Source organism: Lactuca virosa, chromosome 8 (genome assembly GCF_052849685.1).
Source record: "Lactuca virosa cultivar CGN04683 chromosome 8, Lactuca_virosa_CGN04683_v6, whole genome shotgun sequence".
In the NCBI taxonomy this organism is placed as follows: Eukaryota; Viridiplantae; Streptophyta; class Magnoliopsida; order Asterales; family Asteraceae; genus Lactuca; species Lactuca virosa.
Genome location: NC_136433.1, coordinates 37,156,386 through 37,178,132, shown reverse-complemented (window position 1 = coordinate 37,178,132; position 21,747 = coordinate 37,156,386). Strand labels below are relative to the sequence as shown.

Here is a 21,747-nt window from a genome sequence, read left to right as displayed (position 1 = left end):
TCAAAAAAGGTGATTACTATTCTCTCAAAATTCCAAGTTTGTGGTGATTTGTGATTTCCATTTGAGGCATCCACACTATTGGTGCTAGGCTCTAAAACTCCAAGCAATCAACTACAACTACAAGGTAAGTAATTCTACTAGCTTTATTTGATTCAAGTTCCCCATGCCATGCTAGATAGGATAAGAACCTTGGAAAAATAATTATTTGCATGTATCTTAGTCAAACATAGATCCAAGGTTTCCAGGGTTGCATGTACACCATAGGAGTGTTAGAATGCTCAAAACCCATCAGTGGTATCAGAGTCTGGTTTGTTTATTTGATACTTGATGCAAAAAAAAAAAAAAAAAAAAAAAACCTTGAAAATCGAAGTTTTGTTCAAAAGCTCGTATCAAAATTTCAAGTTTTGTATATGTTCTTACGATTCTTGAAATTTTTGATATGAACATTCATAAACATATGAGTTTAGAAGATCATAGAAATTATGTGCTAATAATTGATTAGATTAATTCTTGATCTTTATGTGTTTTAATGGAGTCCATAACTAGTTCTTAAGTTATGGATAACCAAAAGTCACATTTATAAATAACCATTAAATGAACACATAGGTTACAAAAAATGAAGAGTCTTCATTTTTAATAACCATTAACTCATAAGTTATGAGAAATGAAAAGTTTTGAAAGTTTACAAAACTTGCCCTCAAGTTTTGGAACATGTAAAGTCATATTAAAAACTTTAGTTCCAACCCCTAGAATTTTAAAAGTTAAAGTTCAACCCTTATACTTTATAATATTAAAAGTTAAAATTCAACCCTTATACTTCATAGTATCGATGGAGCGTGTGTGGTTAACCGGCACATCGATTGAGGGGTAATACATTAAGGGTACCAAGTAATACATTAAGGGTACCAAGTAACACGAAGCCCCCGACTTTAGATGGGATTCAGGGCCCTATCATAGCCATGAGGTGGCTATCTGACGTGGAGGGAAGTTTCTTCACATGCTCATGTCCTGCTGACCAGAAGGTCCGGTGTGCTCTGAACCTGCTAAGGTCTGGAGCAAAGGACTGGTGGAGATTAATGACGGGGTTATATTCTGATGAGCAGCGAGCGGCAGTTACTTGGGATCAGTTCACGGAGATGTTCCGTGCTCGCTATATTCCGTGGGTTGAGCGAGAGCGGCTGGCACATGAGTTTTTGGATTTGAGACAGGGTACAGAGTCGGTGACGGAATTCACAAGGATGTTTACTGAGAGGGCGATGTTCTTCCTGGAGTTTGCTTCAGAGCAAGCTCAGATGACACATTATCTGAGCATGCTCAAGATTGACATCAGACAGTTTGTTGCTACCCAGTGTTGTGATACATTACTGGAGTTACATGAGGCCGCTAGGAGGTGTGAGCTTGAGATTGAGCTGCAGTTGAGAGAGTAGAGGCAGGCCCCAGCGCAGTCATAGTTGGCGCTGAAGCGGTCCAAGACCGCTGATTCTAGGACTGGAGGTCAGCGCGGCCGCACTTGTGAAAAGTGCGGGAAGGTTCATTCCGAAGTTTGTCGATCAGGTAGTGGGTGCCGTAAATGTGGCAAGGAGGGGCACTTTACGAGGGATTGCCGCCAATTAGCCCCGGTATAGGATATGAGGATTTGCTACCACTACAATCAGGTTGGTGACGTGAAGACCAACTGTCCATTGCTCACTGCCAGGTCGGCGCAGGCTCCAGCGCCAGATATACTAAGGATTACTGACGGGATTCAGGGTAGAGTAGAGCCCCCGAGGGCATGGGGACGCGACTTCCAGCTCACAGTGGAGGAGGACAGGATGACACTAGATGTGGTTGTTGGTATGTTTCTATCCTTATTCTCATTTATTATATTTATTTTATGCTTATATGTTTGTACCTGTGTTAGGTACGTTCTTAGTGAACTCTCTGCCTGCTCTTGTATTGTTTGACTCTGGATCGAGTCGGTCATTTGTCTCTCGATCTTTTAGTAAGGAGTTCGATTTGCCCTTAGGAGAGCTAGAGTGTCCGTTGCGAGTCTCCATCGCCAACGAATATGGGATTTATGCTTCTTCAGTCTATCGGGGTTGTATTCTAGAGATCTTCGAGGTATCCTTCCCGATTGACTTGATTCCGATTCCCATGGGGGATGTTTGTGTGATCGTGGGTATGGACTGGATGAGTCGTTTCGGTGCCATGATCGACTACGAGGGTCAGCGTGTGGTAGTTCGAACCCCAAGTGGGGGAGAACTGGTTATCTACGGTGAGGTCAATAGGTTGGGTTCAGGATTTTGTTCAGCCGCCAGGGTTCGATAGAATATTCAGCACGGGTGTGTGGGTTATTTGGCATATTTGGTGGATATGCGGGTTAGGGATCAGGTCACGGTTTCAGAGGTTCCAGTCGTCAAAGAGTTTGTTGATGTGTTTCCGGAGGAATTACACGGAGTGCCTCCGGGGAGGCAGGTCGAGTTCAGGATCAACCTTGTGCCAGGTGCGGCCCCTATCGCTATGGTGTCGTACCGATTGGCACCACCTGAGATGCAGAAGCTGTCATGTCAGCTGCAGGAGCTGCTAGGCAAGCAGTTCATTCGTCTGAGCAGTTATCCGTAGGGAGCACCGATTCTCTTCGTCAAGAAGAAGGATGGTTCACACCATATGTGCATTGATTACTAGGAACTGAACAAGTTGACGGTGAAGAACCGTTATCCACTACCACGGATTGACGATCTCTTTGATTAGCTACAGAGAGCATCTTGGTTCTCCAAGATAGAATTGAGGTCCGAGTACCATCAGGTCAGGGTGCGGGAGGAGGACGTGGAGAAGACCGCGTTCCAGACTCATTATGGACATTACGAGTTCGTGGTGATGCCGTTTGGGCTCACCAATGCGCCGACGGTTTTTATGGACCTGATGAATCGGGTATGCAGACTGATACTCGATCGCTTGTTTATCGTGTTCATAGAAGATATCTTGGTGTATTCTAAGACCAGAGAGCAGCATGAGGAGCATCTCCACGAGCTTTTGGGAGTTCTGATACGAGAACGACTTGATGCCAAGTTCTCGAAGTGCGAGTTTTGGTTACGAGAGGTTCAGTTCCTTAGACATCTCGTTAACCAGGATGGGATTTTGGTCGATCCGACCAAGATTGAGGTGGTTATGCAGTGGGAGGTTCGGAAATCTCCCTCTGATATGAGGAGCTTCTTGGGATTCGCAGGTTACTACCGAAGATTCATACATAATTTCTCCAAGATTTAAGTACCCCTCACTCGCCTGACGACTGACGAGGAAGGGGTGGATTTCTGGTGGGGCCCTAAGCAGCAGATAACATTTGAGACCCTCAGACAGTGACTTTGCGATGCTCCAGTCTTGACTCTCCGAGAGGGAGTTGAGGATTTTGTAGTGTTATGTCATGCATCCATCACAGAACTGGGAGCGGTCCTCATGCAGAGAGGATGAGTGATAGCCTACGCGTCGCGGCAGTTGAAGTCGCATGAGACGAGATATCCCACGCACAATTTGGAGTTGGGAGCGGTGGTATTCGCTCTCAAGATTTGGAGACATTATCTCTACGAGGGCTGGTGTACCTTATACACGGACCACAAGAGTTTGAGACACATCATGGATCAGCCGAACCTGAACATGAGGAAGCACAGGTGGTTGGATGTAGTCAAGGATTATGACTGCGAGATCCTTTACCATCCGCGTAAATTGAACATTGTGGCGGACGCCCTGAGCCTCAAGTCGGTTGGATCTTCTATACCGGTGACAGTTGCGGAAGTGAATATTAGACGAGGATCTCCTGAAGAAGCTCAGTCAGATTCACAACATTTTCCACGTTTCACAGTTGCGGAAGTGCATATTAGACGAGGATGCAGTCGTGTCGTTGGATGATATTCAGGTGGACGAGCGCCTGAACTATGTCGAGAGGCCCATAGCTATATTAGAGAGAAAGGTAAAGGTCTTGAGGAACAAGGAAGTACCTTTGGTAAAGTTACAGCGGTAGCATCGGAGAGGATCCGAGTGGACTTGGGAGCCGGAGGCCGATATGCGGGAGCATTATCCAGAGTTGTTCACCGCATCATACTTCAAGGACGAATTCTAGTTCAATTGGGTGAGAATTGTAACATCCCGACTTCCAGGTATGAAATTTTAAGGATTTATGTTCATCACACAAGACCTACTCGACGAGTTGGAGGCCCCAACTCTTCATGTAGAAACTAATAAATTCGTGTGGTTTTGGAACCTACTCGACGAGTTGGAGGACCCCAATTCGACGAGTTGAGGCTGTGCATAACAACCCTAATTTTTAGGGTTTGCACCCTATTTAAAGGACCTTAAGTCCCCTCACCAGCCTCCCTTGTCACCTTATCGTCCAGAAAGAAACCCTAATCGTGCTAACCTTCCATTTTGAGAGTGTGTAAGGCTAAAGAGTGTGTGTTTGGTGCATTTCTTGAAGAAGCTTAAAGAGGTGACTGCATAACTGAAGGAAGGGGATGTAGATCCGGATTTTTCATTGTTGTAGCAGCCATCTTGAGGTATAAAGTTGTTATCTTGACCTCTATTTACTTAGATCTCCTCTTATGAAATAACATGGTCCTTTTTAGTACATCTTGGAGTCATTCTCGGATTTGTGCTTGTCTTGAGAACATGGTTCCAGATCTAGACTCCTTAGGCCCCCTTAGGCCTAAAGACTCAAGCTTTATCAAGCTTTGGCCATCCTCCATTCCCTAAACCTCTTATTAAGCCTAGTTTTAGTGTTTTAATCCCTTTGATGCCCTGCATGCACATAAAGTTAGCAACTTTACGTGGTATCTCAGTCCTAAGAGGCTAGATCTGTAGTTTGGGGCTTTGGATTCGACTTGAAAGGACTGAATATGAAAAGGCTGAAGGAACTCAACGAGTTGCTTAGCCAACTCGACGAGTTGGGTCGGGTTTTCCCGCTGTCTAGATTTTTAATAAACTCAGCGAGTTGATGAGATAACTCGACGAGTTAGTTAGGGTTTTTCCCGGTTTCCTGAGTTCTTAAGGAACTCGACGAGTTGCTAGCTGCACTCGACGAGTTAGGTTAACATGGACTATTGACCTTGACTGTTGAGTTTGACCATGGTTGACCAAGTTTAACTTTAAGGGTATTTTGGTAATTTGGGTCTTGATAGAATTGATCCTATGGTGGTTGTAGGTGTTTGAGTTTGGATCTGTGATTCGATAGCTTGATCTTTTCAGTTCAGTTCGACATTGTGATGTGAGTTCTTCTCACTATATTAACAGGGTCTAAGGCACCAAGGCCGGCCCTTTTTGGATTGTATCCTGGTTATAGGATGATGTTATGTTTAGTGATCTGTTAGATGTGTATCCTGGTTATAGGATGATGCTATGTTTAGTGATTTGTTAGATCAGTATCCTGGTTATAGGATGATGCTATGTTTAGTGATCTGTTAGATCGGTATCCTGGTATATAGGATGATGCTATGTTTAGTGATCTGTTAGATCTATATCATTATCTGTACATGCTAGCTAGCGTATGATATTATGTGTTATTTGTATGATTGGAGGTGGGTTGTGTTGGATTATGTGTCTAAGCCCATTGGTATGTACTTGACCGGATACAGCATGGTCCATTTGGGTTGTAACACTCTGGAACAATTTGATAGGATAGATATTTAAGAAAGAGGTTATTTGTGATATTTATAAGTATAATATATTAATTGAGAAATCATATTATTTAATTAGTATTGATCAAGAATTAATTTGGAATTAATTTAGTGATCAAAAGAGACTAATTAAATTAACGGGGACTGATTAAGTAAATCAGCGATACATATATATAGTTTGGGCTAATAATCCATATTGATTGGTAATGGACTATGTTCATGTAAGAATCAATGAAGAGTTAGTCCAAAGGGCTTATCATATGGATTATTGGACTAAGGCCCAAGGAAGTGGATTAGGGTTTAACCCTTGGAATTCTACACTATATACATGTAGTCCCTAAGCTAAAAATCGTTCACTATGTGACTAAGTGTTCTTAGAAGCCAAAAACGATTTTGTGTCTCCAAACCTCACTCTCAATTTCCTCCTTTTGTTCTTGGTTTGTTATAATACATTTGAGGCATCACACTTGAGGTGCTAGGCTCTTGAAAGACCAATTCCTACAAGTTACAATTAAGAGGTAATCTTCTAACTTACTTTTATGATTCATATGTCAAATTGTATGCTAGTTGTAGGTTTCAAGCTTTGGAAATTTTTGTTGCATGTATACCTAGAGAAAACTTAGATCCAAAGCTATTAGGGTTGTATGTGCACCATAGGAGTATTATAGTACTCAAAACCCAATAGTGGTATCAGAGCCATGGGTAGTTTTTTGTGGTATAACTAGAGAAAACTTGAATTTCTCCCTTGTAGATGTCTAGTTCAGACAACTATGGTCTTCCTGAATCTTTTGGAAAAAGCTTTCCTCATGAATATGATGTTCCCAGAAATCATACTTCACTTCCTCCACCTCCTCCAATAGTTCTCCCTAACCCACATGTTCGAAGACTTGAAAAGTTCAAGATCACTCAAGCCCTATTGGCAAGCAAATATGAAGATGGAAAGTCTGTATGTGCTCACGTCTTGGACATGAAGCTGCATATTAACAGACTGCGAATGTTAGGAGTCATTGTCTCGAGGAAGTTGGTTGTTGACTTGGTTCTTCAATCACTTCCTAAGTCATATAGCGACTTCATTAAAGATTACTATATGATGGACCGCGACATGTCCCTTATTGATCTTACCTGTTTGCTAATTGTTGCTGAATCAGAAATGATTTGGCGCACTGGTAATGCAAATTTGATTGGAAGATCTACTTCCCAAATTTCAATGGACATTGACAATGGAAACATTGGAAGTCCAGAAAATATTTCTCTTTCCAAAGGAAAGGAAAAGGCTAAGTCTGAGATTGTCCCGTGTGCCATTCCAAAAGAATATGTTTGCTTCTATTGCCAATAGAAGGGGCATTGGTTGCGAAGCTGCCGTATCTACCTAAAGGACCACAAGGTTGGTAAAGTCAAAATGTTTGACTCTGCTTTAGGTAAATCCATTATCTAACTCTATTAAGATCCTATTTGTAGATTCTTAATACATGATGCGACAAGATTGCATTTTGATGTGTTTGTAGGATCGAAGAAAAGAAAGGAAGCTTAAAGGAAAAGTAAGCAGAGTCTGATCACGAAGAGATGGATTTCGATCGCATGGTTCGATGATCAGATTTTTGTGCTGCTACTTAGGAGTTATTTAGTAGCATATTTTTCATATGTATTTGCATTGTAAGGACAAGCTTTCCGCAATTTTTATAAATAAAGAATAATTTTGTTTTTATCTTATTTTACATTTCCTTGCAATGACATTTGTGAAAATTAATGTTTGGATGTTTCTATTGTTAGCAATGTTGAAAATGGATTTGATTCTTTCGTTTGTGGTAGTGTCAAAATTTGCCAAATAAGGAAAGATTCTCATCACCCAAGTTTCAATTGGACAAAAACTTGGAATTATGCAACTTGTATTGTGTGATGAATGAGAACCTTCATCTTTGGGAAATTAGGACTAATTCCTTGTTCACATGTATATGTGAGTCAAGTGAAGGACTAGGGGATCGGGTACACTTGGTTGTGCGTTGGTCAGGTCCACCACAAAGAACGATAAGACTATTCGTCATGATTTACTAAAGTTAGTAAATATGGTTAGACTTACAAGATTAAGTATAATTCTGAATCATTGAAAAATTTTCAATGTATAGCAGAACGAATAAGAAGAATCAAATTAGGCAGAAAGATAAAAGTTTCTCAAATCTGGAAGGAAATGAGAGTACTTTAGTATCGTGTTTTATGATTATCATAATGATTATGAAACTATATCACAATTGATCCTCTAAGGACATCTTAGTGCATTTGTATGGCTAAGAAGAGGAGTCGTGAATTGTTGAAATGGTTAAATCAATTAAGGTGAGTCATACTTCGTTCCAAAATCGAGTCTTAGAGTTATTCTCCAAGATTGTGACTTGAGTGACATATCTTAAGTAAGTTATAACGCATTCAAATTGGTAGTTGTGATGTTTTGGATAAAACAAAGACCAACTAAGACCAATTGTGTGAAGTGTTTTTCTTGATAAGAACCGGCACTAACTCTTGAATATTTATTTGTCAAGTAATGTTTCTTGACAAAGAGAATCTTATATGTCAAGAGGTCAATGGTAGTCTTAAAGATCTTGAAAAGTTTCAAGAACTAATCAAGAATATACCTGTTATTAATCACTAGCACATGACTTAAGGTTTGAAACCTATCGTGTTGACATATTCTTGTTTCTGTGCCCATTCCAGTTAAGTTGACTACGCATGTGAGTTCTATGAGTTCTCAATTGTTTGCATAACAACCCGGAAGCAATGGTAGGCCCTTGTGCTGCCAGGTGGCAAGAAATTAAGATTGAACAAGTTCAGTCCATATGAGTTTGGATTTGTCACTAACCTTGTCTTGTGATTATGGTTATGACAAATTCACATGGATAGGAACACATACACCATCAATATAAGTGACGAAGGTCTCTCTCTGCTTCATGAAAATGACTGTGAGGAAACATTTTCACTAAGTAGATTTTAAGGAGATAGCATTTGTGATATTTGCATTCTCAAATTCGATCATGATTACGACATCCCTCTTCATAGTTCGAATTGTGAGAAATGGAAAAAGGTCTAAACATTTTAGACTTATTACTGTAAGTTCCAAAATTGTTTAGACACACATGTGAGCTATCTAAGGAAAAGTGTATGAGTTTGAGAAGCCTAGATAAAGTCTTATCGAAGCATCTTGTATCAGAAATCTGAACTTTGGTAAGAAAATCAACAAATATTGATTTCTAGAAGTCCAGCTTATTTCTGAATACATGTCAAAGCTAGTGGGAGCATAAGTGTTATGCTATTAAAGAAATAATTGTTATGCTAGTGGGAGCATAATCATTATGGTAAGTGTTGCAAGTTAGCAATGTTAATTATAGAAAACAAAAGTTTCAATTCGTAAAGTTGCAGTGTTTGAAAAGTTGTTGTGCTATAATTAAGGGAGAGGAACTCATACTTCATTTCAAATCTAAAAGCTTAGATTGTGAGATTTTAATCAAATTTAGTCAATGATATATATGAATGTTATCTTGGAATAGTTCAGCATAAGGAAATTCTATATATGGAAATATTATAGCAATAGAATGGTAAAGTATCATGTCTTTATGTAAGACATTATGAATCGTATCACATATGCTTCGGGTATAGGATCGATTGCATATGCTATAATATTTATGTGTTCTGAATTTTCCAAATGTCTAGGGCATTAAGAAGGAAAAATGACCAGAACCGGATATGACTAAAGTTGCTAAACAATTGCTAAGAACAATCAAAGGTTCTCCAAAGATTGGTTGCTTGTGGTCAATTGGAAGTATTGTAATGGATGGACCATATTGACATTATTATGAATAGACAAGATTCTATTAATAATGAGTTGTCATATGGAAAATATGGAAATGTTTCCATAATGAGAGTTGGATATTAAGAATCTATGTGTAGGTTGGAAACTTGTATGCAAAAAAGGATGTTCAAAGGAATGTACTTTGAATTTGAGACTTCGCTTCCATGGAATTGTTTTGTTGTCAATCTCCAGTGGAATACTTTATAATCTCATTGTCCAAGTCTTTGTGGCTTTGGTGCATTGACATTACAAAAGTATCATTCCATAAAGGTTAGAATCTAACACATTCTAGTAGTGGCAAGAATTTGGTATTCTTACACTTGTGATAAAGATTTGGAGTTGTCAAATGAGTTTCATTGAAGATGTATTCAATTGATCTGTTTCACAAAGAAAGGACCATAGATAAACATAGTGTGCATGCTTGGAGCATGGGATAACTAATGTTTTAATTCAAGTATTAAGTTGATTAATCGAAACATTATACAATGAATAATGTGTAATCAATATGGTGATTAAATAAAAGGTGTTTTATTTATATTCAAAAGTTTTGAGATCATACTGGATTCGATTGTTCTTGTGTTTCACTTTGCATGTTTTGACTTCCCGAATAACTAGATTATTCAAACTATCCACAGTCGATCATACTTTGGAAGTAGGTATTAAAGCGAGACTGTCATGAATGGGTCTGTAGATTGTCTAAAGGTGTTTATACATAGCACAAGTTTGTTGTAGTATTCATGAGTACTCCTGTAATAAGATTTGAGTATTGGACTAAACCCACGCTCATTTGAATCACTTCATGGATTTTATCACGAGTGATCATGAGACGATAATATCTTATATTCTTGAAACCGAGAGATATGAGTTGCAGTTTACAAGTCGGTTGCACATTGATGATATGTAAACGCACCAGTAACTCGGTGTTATAAAACATATCATTGTGTGTGGTTTGATGAGTAAATAGAGGAAGCACATGAGTCGAAGTTTATCCATTCCTTTTACCCAATGTGGGATAAAAGCGATATTTGTGGGCCCCTCGATGATTTAGTGATGACAACCCTAAGCGCTTGGCCAAGCATGGACTGATTTGATTTGTTCAATTAGTAGGTCGTCATAAATCGGAAATCGAGAAACAACACATGGAGAGAGAGAATGATTATAATCCATGTCTCATGTCCATACGATATCTATAATAGATGAATATATGATCCTTTATCTAATGGACACCTTACTAATAAGATCAGAGTTCGACAACGGTCTTTTTGAGAGCTACGATTGTTAATCAGATTTTGAAGTCGTACTTGCAGTTATAGTTATTAGACTTATCCAAGTGGGAGACTGTTGGATTATGTGTCTAAGCCCATAACTATAATTTGTATGTACTTGACCCGATACAGCATGGTCCATTTGGGTTGTAACACTCTGGAACAATTTGATAGGATGGATATTTAAGAAAGAGGTTATTTGTGATTTATTAATATATTATAAGTATAATATATTAATTGAGAAATCATATTATTTAATTAGTATTGATCAAGAATTAATTTGGAATTACTTTAGTGATCAAAAGAGACTAATTTAATTAACGGGGACTGATTAAGTAAATCAGTGATACATATATAGTTTGGGCTAATAATCCATATTGATTGGTAATGGACTAAGTTCATGTAAGAATCCATGAAGAGTTAGTCCAAATGGATTATCATATGGATTATTGGACCAAGGCCCAAGGAAGTGGATTAGGATTTAACCCTTGGAATTCTACACTATATACATGTAGTCCCTAAGCCAAAAATTGTGCACTACGTGACTAAGTGTTCTTAGAAGCCAAAAACGATTTTGTGTCTCCAAACCTCTCTCTCAAGTTCCTCCTTTTGTTCTTGGTTTGTTATAAGACATTTGAGGCATCACACTTGATGTGTTAGGCTCTTGAAAGACCAATTCCTACAAGCTACAATTAAGAGGTAATCTTCTAACATACTTTTATGATTCATATGTCAAATTGTATGCTAGTTGTAGGTTTCAAGCTTTGAAAATTTTTGTTGCATGTATAACTAGAGAAAATTTTTGTTGCATGCTAGTTGTAGACATTTGAGGCATCACACTCGATCCTGCTTTGTGCTCTAGGCCAACATACCCAGGGCGGCCCGGATAGACTGCAGACCCATTAGGGCGTACTAGTCAGGCCGAAGGCCCGGAGGACGGTCCAGACAGGATGAAGGCCCGATAGTGCGGACCAGACATGTTGAAGGTTCTGAGAGTGGGTCAGATAGACTGAAGGCCCGGTGAGGGCGGTCCATTCATACTGTAGACTCTGAGAGTGGGCCAGATAGACTGAAGGCCCGATGAGGGCGGTCCAGTCACACTGTAGACTCTATATGCATGTTGTTTGCTATGATATTGTTTTGATTGTATGGCGTTGGTATTTTGGGGGAACTCACTAAGCTTCGGGCTTACAGTTGTTGATTTTGTTTCAGGTACTTCAAATGATCGCGGGAAGGCGAAGGCTTGATCGTGCACCTCCTCACATTTTATGATTTTGATTTTTGGGATGCTCTGATATGAAACTATTTTGAAAACATTTTGTAATAAATAATGGTTTTTGAATGCCTGAAAAAGTTTAAATTTTCTTGAATTTTATGGATGTTACAACAATGAGTTTTAAAATGTTCCTTCCAGGCATCATAATTCAGTTGATTCATGTCCAAAAGAAGAGGGGCATACGATTTAGTATTAGTGATCCCATATATTTTAGAAGAACCAAAACCTTTTTCTTTATCTGAAGTGACCATGGTGTAAAGAGTTGGACAAGAACAGCAAGCATAGGGGGTTGAACGAGAAGAGGGATAAGGCGATGAAGAAATACGTGGTGGTAGGATCGGCTAGGGTTGAGAGTATGAGCCTGATACCATGTTAAAATTAGTATTTTCCCATAATGTGTGTATTGCCTTCTCATTGAAAATATATACTCAAAATACAAATGGGTTGAATACAAATACAATTAGGCTAGACACATAAATACAAACCAATACAAATATACGACTAACAATATCCTAAGCCTTATTTGGATCTAGTCTCCTCTCCTGACCTTCTTGGAAACACCTTCCATTGTTATTCTTAAAGAACAAGTGCCACAAATTTTTCATTACCATCTATCTCAATCCAATCACTCCTCGTTCTCAACAGTCTTAAATATCGAGACATCCTCAATTGTTGTTTTGGTAGAGAGCAAAACTTAAAGTATTCACAATGGTTAATCATCTATATAAATTATTATTTTTGTCGCATAAAAACTCCAGTAGCTTCACTAAAAAAGAAAAAAAAAGAAAAAACTATCTTTAAATATCATCTCCAATGCAAAAGCTTGTTTTTAACAAATACATATTCGTTCCCATTTATTTGAAATATTTTAGGGAAATAAACTTATTAAGGTAATTAACTTTTCGATTTGTTCACATCTGGGTAACTATCTTTTTTTTTCTACACATATAGGTAACGAACTTTTTGGAAGTGTTTACATATGACCATTATGGTCGGCCGTAACAGGTTACATCCGGTCATAACTGGTCATAATGGTCATATGTGAACAGTTTCAAAAAGTTTGTTACCTAGATGTGTAAAAAAAAGATAGTTACCCAGATGTGAACAAACCGAAAAGGTAAGAGTAAATTACACGAATGGTCCCTGTGGTTTGGGTAATTTGGGAGTTTGGTCCCTAACTTATTTTTTAACTTGGATAATCCCTACTGTTTATTTTTGTTGTGCGTTTGGTCCTTGTTTTACCTCAAAAGACTATTGTGCCCTTTTTAATTTATTTTCTTATTTATTATTTATTTTTTATATATTTAAAAAAAAATAATAGACCTCACATATTTGTATCTACTCACACTAAACCTGAAACCACATTTGAGAAATTTAAGTTGGGTCCCACCAGTCACCATCATATCTCTCATCCTTCTCAACTTCTATTTCCTTTCAATCTTTTGTAACATCGACGTCTTCACAATCCCTTCTTTTTTCGGTCCTTCAACTCTGACGAACCAACACCACAACCCACTGTCTCTTAATTGAATTTTCCACCACCACAACCCAATAGAAGAGTTGTGATGTTGGTTCGACAAAGTTGAAGGACCGAAAAAAAAGGGATGGTGAAGACGTCGATGTCACTACATATGGAAAGGAAATAGAAGTTGAGGAGGATGAGAGATGGGATGATGAATGGTATGACCCAACTTAAATTTCTCAAATGTGGTTTCAGGTTTAGGGTGAGGAGATACAGATATGTGGGGTCCATTAATTTTTTTAAATATATAAAAAATAAATACATAAATAAGAAAACTAATTAAAAAATAAATTAAAAAAGGGCACAATAGTCTTTTGAGGTAAGATATGGACAAAACGCATAACAAAAATAAACAGTAGGGATCATCCGAGTTAAAAAAAAGTTAGTGACCAAACACACACATTACCCAAACCACAGGGACCATTCGTGTAATTTACTCTTACCTTTTCGGTTTGTTCACATCTGGGTAACTATCTTTTTTTTGTACACATCTAGGTAACGAAATTGTTAGGTGCATTTTGTGCACCTTTTTGCACACCTTTTAGTCCCCTTTTATGCATCTATTTAGCATAGTTATTCTTCATTTTTATTGCATTTTATCATATTCATGTTAGTCTCTAGAACAACCTTATTTGCACGCTTTCATGTCTTTTTCAGGTAAACCGGAGGTTGGGACGCGCTTTGGGAGTTGCCGGGAAGCATTGGTGAAGATTTCGGGATGATCGGGCGAAGAACGAAAAAGTTGGAAAAATCAAGTTTGGATTCGGAGTCAGAGGAGTACACGGGCCGTGTTGGATTTACACTGCAAAATCAACACGGGCCGTGTTGACCAAAATGGGAGCTGTTGACCATGCTGAACATGGGTCGTGTCAGTTTAGTGCAAATCAACACGGGCCGTGTTGGCTGCTGAACACGGGCCGTGTCAGTTTAGCCAATTTTAACACGGGTCGTGTTCGACCCAAAAACTAACTTTTGGCAGTTTTTCCTATCTTTCATATTACGGGTTGAGGGTCATTTTGAGATAGACAGAACATATCAGAGCACATTTTGAGAGGGGATTTCGAAGGTTTTTGCAAGGATTTGATCATTTATCATTTGGAAACATTATTTCTCTTATTTGTAAGTTGTAATTGCACATTATTTCCATCTTTTATTCTTGTGATCTTGTTCTAGCCATGTGTGGCTAGAACCCTAGTTTCTCCAACTTCATGTCTTGACTTCTTAGTTGTGATTTCAATCATATGACATGATGTTTGCTTTTAATTTCTATCTAGTGAATTTGATTTTGATTTAATCGAATGTTTGATTCTAATTGTGATTCTTATTGGCCATTTGAATTAGGGTTAGGTCATTCAAGTTATCTCTTTTACAAAATCCGTAATTGTTTTGTGAAATTGAACAAGTAACAAGCACTAAACTGATTTCCATTGAATGAATTTAGTGTAAATCTTATTCACACACTCTTACGCTCCCGAGCTTGTGAGGAGTATTGGGTGTTGTTGGGAACATTCACATAAAGTTTAATGCAATCTTTCAATCTAATTCTTAGAGCGTGTTTAGATTAGGTTAGTAAGGTTAGGGTTAATCAAAGAGCTTGTTTTGGTTAATTAATGTGGTGAATGGGAAGTGTTAGAGCTTGTTAACACTTTCAAGTACCAACTTAGATAGAATTGAGCAAATATCATGTTATCTTGGAATCACATTGCTAAGTTGTCATGCATGAGGTTGGAGTCCTTACCATTTCTGAATTTAATTCACTCTTTTAGTTGATTACTGGTGTTTTTAATTGTTTGTTTTAATTATTTCATTCTAAACCCCCTCTTTACTGTTGGTGACCATAGTACCTTGCGCAAAGAGGTATAGACTAATTATCCCGTGTCTCTGTGGATCGACCCTGCTTGCCTTGTACTACCTTTTAGTGCAATATAGTAGTGTTATTTTGGAGTATATCGTACCCCTTTATTTGTTGGGTTTGACACCCCTAACAAATTGGCGTCGTTGCCGGGGACACGGTGTTACTAATTGTTTTATGCCAAGGTCTTTTCATACAGGTACACCATTGCCAATTGACTCGGAGATAGAGAAGACTGCAAAGAGGTTACGAAAGCAAGCCAAGCTTCGTAAGAGGCAACCGGGCTCCGAGACTTCTTCATCATCTAACCCTCCAGTAATCAACATTTGGGAGGACATACCCCTCTCAAGTGTGTCCGCATCCGACACAGAAAGTCTCTCACTCTCACCACAACCATCCTCACCCAAAAATACCACTCCACCATCTTCACCTACTTATAATATCCCAAACACTACACCCACAAAAACTTCAACCACTACTCACACCATGGGAGACAATCATGGAGGGAATCCACCTCCAAACCCACCACCCGAACAAACCCTTCGTCATTGGTTGAGACAAGAGATTACACAACAACCTCTTTGCATCACATATCCAGCTGCCACAAACTTGGAATTAAAATCTGGGCTTATCCACTTACTCCCTACTTTTAGAGGCTTGGAGAATGAAGATCCTCACAAGTTTCTCATAGAATTTCACGTTGTGTGTGTGGGCATGAAGCCACACAATGTCACGGAGGATCAAATCAAGCTTAGGGCATTCCCCTTCGCAGTGCAAGATGCAGCTAAAGACTGGCTCTATGACCTCCCACCGGGGAAGGTAACTACTTGGGTAGATCTTGCGAGGTTGTTTTCGGATAAATACTTTCCCGAGATGAAAGCTTCAGCCCTACGGAGAGAAATCATTGGAATTAAGCAATATAAGAGAGAAGCTTTCCACACATATTGGGAAAGATTCAAGAAACTTTGTGCCCGATGTCCAAAGCATGGAATCACCGAATACCAGCTCCTCCAATACTTCATTGAAGGCATGACTCCAATGGAAAGAAGACTTCTAAATGCCTCCATTGGCGGAATCTTTACCCGACAAGACTCCAACCGAAATCCACAACTTAATCAAGAACATGGCTGAAGATTCTAAACATTCAAGCCATGATGAAGAATGGTATACGGATGCACCCCGAGGTGTAAAGGAAGTGCAAACACCTCAAATTGAAGCTCAATTGTCCGAGCTTACAAAAGTTGTAATGATGCTAGCCAAAGACAAATGTGTGCAGCCCACACCCCGCCCGTGCGGTATTTGCACTCAAGTGGGGCATCCAACCGATATGTGCCCACAACTTCAAGACGAGGATTATGCGGAAGCAAATGCTTTAGGAGGATATTCCAGGTCAAACCAAAGGGGATATGAGCAGCCACGGGGTGATCAAAGATGGAACAACAATCAAGGTTGGGGAGGAAATCAACATGGAAGTTATCAACCAAGTCAACCACATCAATACCAACAAAGACCACCTTTTCCACCACAGAAATTTTAGCCAAGGCAGCCACAACAGCCTCCTCAACAAGCGCGTTCATCAAGTATGTCCTTAGAGGACATAGTGAAGAGTTTGGCAACTAGTACACAAGCTTTCCAACAAGAAACAAAAGCAAGCATAAAGAACTTAGAGCAACAAGTTTCACAGCTTGCTACTTCTGTAAGCAAACTAGAATCTCAAGGAAAGTTGCCCGCCCAAACTGAAACGAACCCAAGACATAACGTGTGTGCCATCACATTGAGAGACGGAAAGAGTTACAATGGTCCAAAAGTGTCGGTTGATCAAGAGGGAGAAGAAATAGTGGTCGAAGAGGCAACCAAACAAGAGAAGAATGAAGATAAAACAACCGAAAAGAAGCCCTTCGTCACTGAGTATAAAGCCACACCTGCTCCATTTCCTGAAAGATTAAAGAGAATGAAGAAAGAACGGGAGGAGAGTTAGATTATGCAAATGTTCAAAAAAGTTCAAATCAACATTCCACTTCTCGAGGCCATCAAGCAGGTACCTAGATATGCAAGGTTCCTTAAGGATCTTTGTGTATCTAAAAAGAAATTAAAAGGAAACCAAATTGTAACAGTTGGGGAGAATGTATCCGCGGTTTTGCAAAAGAGGATGCCCCCAAAGTGCAAGGATCCCGGTGTCTTTACCGTGCCATGCAAATTGGGGAATCTTTATGTACCTCGAGCCATGCTCGATCTAGGTGCATCCATAAATGTCGTACCATATTCTATTTTTAAATCGATTGGTGTAGGAACATTGACCAAAACCGGTGTGATCATCCAACTTGCCGACCGGTCTTTGGTACACCCAAAGGGTGTATTAGAGGACGTGTTAGTGGAAGTCGATGAATTTGTTTTCCCGGCTGATTTTTATGTCCTAGATATGGGAGATGATGACTCTCCAAGTTCAAGTTCCATACTTTTGGGTAAACCTTTTCTTAAAACTTCTAAAACAAAAATCGATGTCTACAACGGAACTTTAAGTATGGAATTTGATGGTGAAGTTATCAACTTCAATGTTCATGAAGGAGAAAAGGTTCCTTCCGATGTTCAATCTGTCAATCTTGTGAATTTGATCCAACCCTCAATTAAAAAGGGTTTAAACTTGTCTAACAATTAATTTCTAGAGTTAGTTTTGTCACGAAAACTAGACAGGGACAAAGCCAAAGAGCTTGCAAAGGAGTTCGATATGAATAATGAGGTGCTGGAGATTTTGGAGTTTATTTATGACACAAAGCATATGAGGATTGATGATATGAAACCCAAGCCACCCACTACCAAAGCCAAATTCCTTCCACCGGTGGAACAAGCACAATATTCGGGAGCAAAAACTCCACCGGACCCTTTAAAGATAATACATGCCGAGAAGGAGAGCACTCAACCGGTCATCAACTCAAATAAACTATCGAAGAAGGAAGAAAAGGATTTGATAACCTTGCTTAATAAATACCAAAGAAGGATCAAGTGGACAGTCTCCGATATTAAAGGTTTAAGCCCTTTTTATGACAACCGTCAATTTTTGGTCAAGTCAAAGTCAACCAAAGCCAACAAGTCAAACCGGTCAACTCATCTAACCCTTGTATATTAGGGTTTCCATTATGATTCTTATTGTACTACTCGCAATCTTAATACAAAGTATCACTTAGAGTTTTCACGTGTTCGGAAATTCTAAACCCTAATCAGGGTAAGTGATGAACCTTGCGTTACAAAGTCAAACACTTAAAAAGGTCGCAAACGAAGTCTCTCTCAACCTCTTTCACTCTATCTCTCCCAAATCTCTCTAAGTATGTGAAATCTCTCCCAAATCTCTCTCTGTATGAGAAATCTCTCCAAGTGTGTGAAATCTCTCCCAAATCTCTCTAAGTATGTGAAATCTCTCCCAAATCTCTCTCTGTATGAGAAATCTCTCCAAGTGTGTGAAATCTCTCCCAAATCTCTCCAAGTATGAGAAATCTCTCCAAGTGTGTGAAATCTCTCCCAAATCTCTCTCTGTATGAAAAATCTCTCCAAATGTGTGAAATCTCTCCCAAATCTCTCTCTGTATGAGAAATCTCTCCAAGTGTGTGAAATCTCTCCCAAATCTCTCTCTGTATGAGAAATCTCTCCAAGTGTGTAAATCTCTCCCAAATCTCTCTCAAAATCTCTCTCAACGTTTTATAATCACTCGGGGCATCCCGACCCTTAATTTAGTCGAAAACCGCTCGAAAACGGAAGTTTACGCGAAAAACAGCTTTAAGGAGCCGAACCCTCTTAAGGAACCGAAACCCCTAAGAAGCGAAACCCTAAGAAGCCTCCTGGACCGAACAACCTTAAGAACCGAACTAGGAGGACCGAACCGAAGCTGCTGATCCGATCTGCTGAACCGAACCCTCGCCTTCGGTCCCTTCTGGTGAGTTCGCCTGCGAGGCTCGGACCGAACCTCTTACTCTCGGTTCCAATGCACCAACCGAACCCTACCTTCGGTTCTAACCCTCTCAAGACCCAACCTTCGGCCAGACTTAGGAAATTAGGATTTTCTTCCTGGTTTTTGACCCAATCTTCGTTTTAAGCCCGTTTTTCGTGATTTTAACGCGGGATTTTCACCAAAACTCGAAATTTAATATAAGAGACCCTAAATATTCATTTTTAATCATATTTTTGAGGGAAATCCTTGTCCAAGAATAAAATCTATTAAGTTAGATTTTGGGGTAGAGTGTTGACTTTATCTAGAGTATGACACAAGCAACCTCCCCCATACCTTCAGAGTACAACCCTCAGTCACTATTCCCCCTACCTAGTCAACTATTTGTCCTTTGACACCCCTCCTCCAGCTGTAAAGGTTCACCAAAAGCTGAAAATCTCCTCTCTCCTCCCATTTCACTCACTTTTCACCAAAAAGCAAAACACATTCTCTCTCACTTCCTCTCACCAAGAATTCGAGATTCAAGGCTGATCTTGAGCTCTTCACACACCTTGGTAATTAAATCTCTTCCCACACTTGATTTCCTTACACTTCTTCACTCAAATCATGGGTTCCTTACACAAATATCGTCATATTTGTTGTTAGATCTTCGAATCATCAATCATCTTCTAAGTGTTCTTGAGTTGAACACTTCTTTTCTTCATCATCCATCTTCTGAAATCACTCAAGGTGAGTTCATACCCCAATCTTTTCACGTTTGTCTTAAGTTTTATTGGGGGGAATACAAGTTAAAACACCAAGAACACAACTAAACTCATCCAACAGCTTTCATCAGAAAAGTTTAACTCCATTCACGGACTGTTTTGGTCAACTTAAACATTTTAGTTTTCAAAACTGTATTAGATACAAATAGATCAGGTTTATACCTTTAAAATGACTACTTGCACATCTCCATAAGATTTTTCTACGATTTATGGTGATTGTTACAAAACTGCCTATCATTTCATAAACGAATTCGGACCAGTCTGTGAATATGAACATTTTAACACAAGTTACAGACTTCTAAAAATAATAATAAAAATTATGAATAAACTAGACACATTTTATGAACTCTCAAAATTTACGGATTCAGTTTTCGACTTCATATGATTTTACTATTATTTTTTTAAAACAATGTAGAAAGGTTAAAAACTAGTTAACAGGTTACAACTTTCATAACACTTTGTAGTATGTTGAGCAAGGTGTATAACCATATGTTCTAAATATTGAATGTATTCTCTTGTTAGTTTATCATCATAAACTGAAATTTAGTCATTCATGATAAGGATTCTTCATTCATTTCGAACACATATAATAAACTATAATAAGCATAGTTTATGGATTTTTACTACATGAGAAAGGTTTTACTCTCAAAACAAATGGGTTTTCATATACTACATAATAGTAATAGTTTATGGATTCATAGCACTAATGTATTTTCATAAAAGGGTTCTTTTACATTACAAACGTTTTGGATAAACTATAATAGGTATAGTTTATGTTTAATTTACATTTCAAACTCATTTACCAAGGGGTTTTCAGTTCAGTTCATGTAAATCTATTAATGAATAAATTTGCGAGACATTCGCTTCGTGTTACCTTCAAAGTAACAAAGTCAAAAGTCCTGTAAATTGTAACCAGAGTCTCTTGTAGGGAGAGTGTGATAGTTGTGTATAGATCTATATTGGGTCTGACAAACCCACACCTGAGCTGCATGCAACAGCTAGACCGGCAGGTCTGAGGTGACAAATGTCATTTAACTTGCGACGCCTAAAGAACGTCATATTACGAGGCCGACTGAGTCATAGCATAGTTATAATAACTCGCATGAGGTATTAACAAAACATAAGATTTACGGGTTTTACTTCTAAATTAAACGATTTTATGTCGATTTAAACTTGCATGAATTACTTTAAGTATGGAAAAATACTTGTACATTTCGGTCTTGACATTTAGGACTACATGACTTTTATAAAGAAAATATTGGATTTTCTGGAATCACACTCTATCGTTTTTACAAGGAAAACGGCTTTTTCCTCAAACAAAACTCTTATGAACTCACCAACTTAATTGTTGACACTTTTTCAAAACTACTTGTATTCTCAGGAAATCAGTGAAACAGGAAACTAACAACATTTTGAGGATGAGTCGTTAAATCGTCAAACAGTTCATTTTGTCATCATAATGTAATTGATTTTGAAACATGTAAACATATACTATGGTGTAACCTTTTTAATTATATTTATGATGGTTGTATTTACTTTGAGCACTATTATACTCGTTGTTGTGATACTATACATGAAGTCCTCCACCCCCGGACGTTTCCGCCATCCTTGGTTTGGGGGTGTGACACTTTTTGGTTTGTGCGAAAAAAGAAAG

General features: G+C 38.7%; 1 protein-coding gene across 1 annotated transcript; it reads left to right on the top strand.

The window, feature by feature from the left end:
• Window positions 1-16,974: 16,974 nt before the first annotated feature.
• On the top strand, window positions 16,975-18,048 carry LOC145130243 (uncharacterized). Its single transcript, XM_079065076.1, has 2 exons — window positions 16,975-17,365; window positions 17,507-18,048. The coding sequence occupies exons 1-2, from the start codon at window positions 16,975-16,977 to the stop codon at window positions 18,046-18,048; spliced, it is 933 nt and encodes a 310-aa protein (XP_078921202.1).
• The last annotated feature ends 3,699 nt before the right edge of the window (window positions 18,049-21,747 follow it).

What these genes read in the sequence shown, in the direction of transcription:
- LOC145130243 (XM_079065076.1), top strand. Translation starts at nt 16,975, where the DNA reads ATGTCCTTAGAGGACATAGTGAAGAGTTTGGCAACTAGTACACAAGCT. An exon ending in GAAGAAAGAACGGGAGGAGA is followed by an intron (nt 17,366 to 17,506) that starts GTTAGATTATGC and finishes AAATTGTAACAG; the next exon opens with TTGGGGAGAATGTATCCGCG.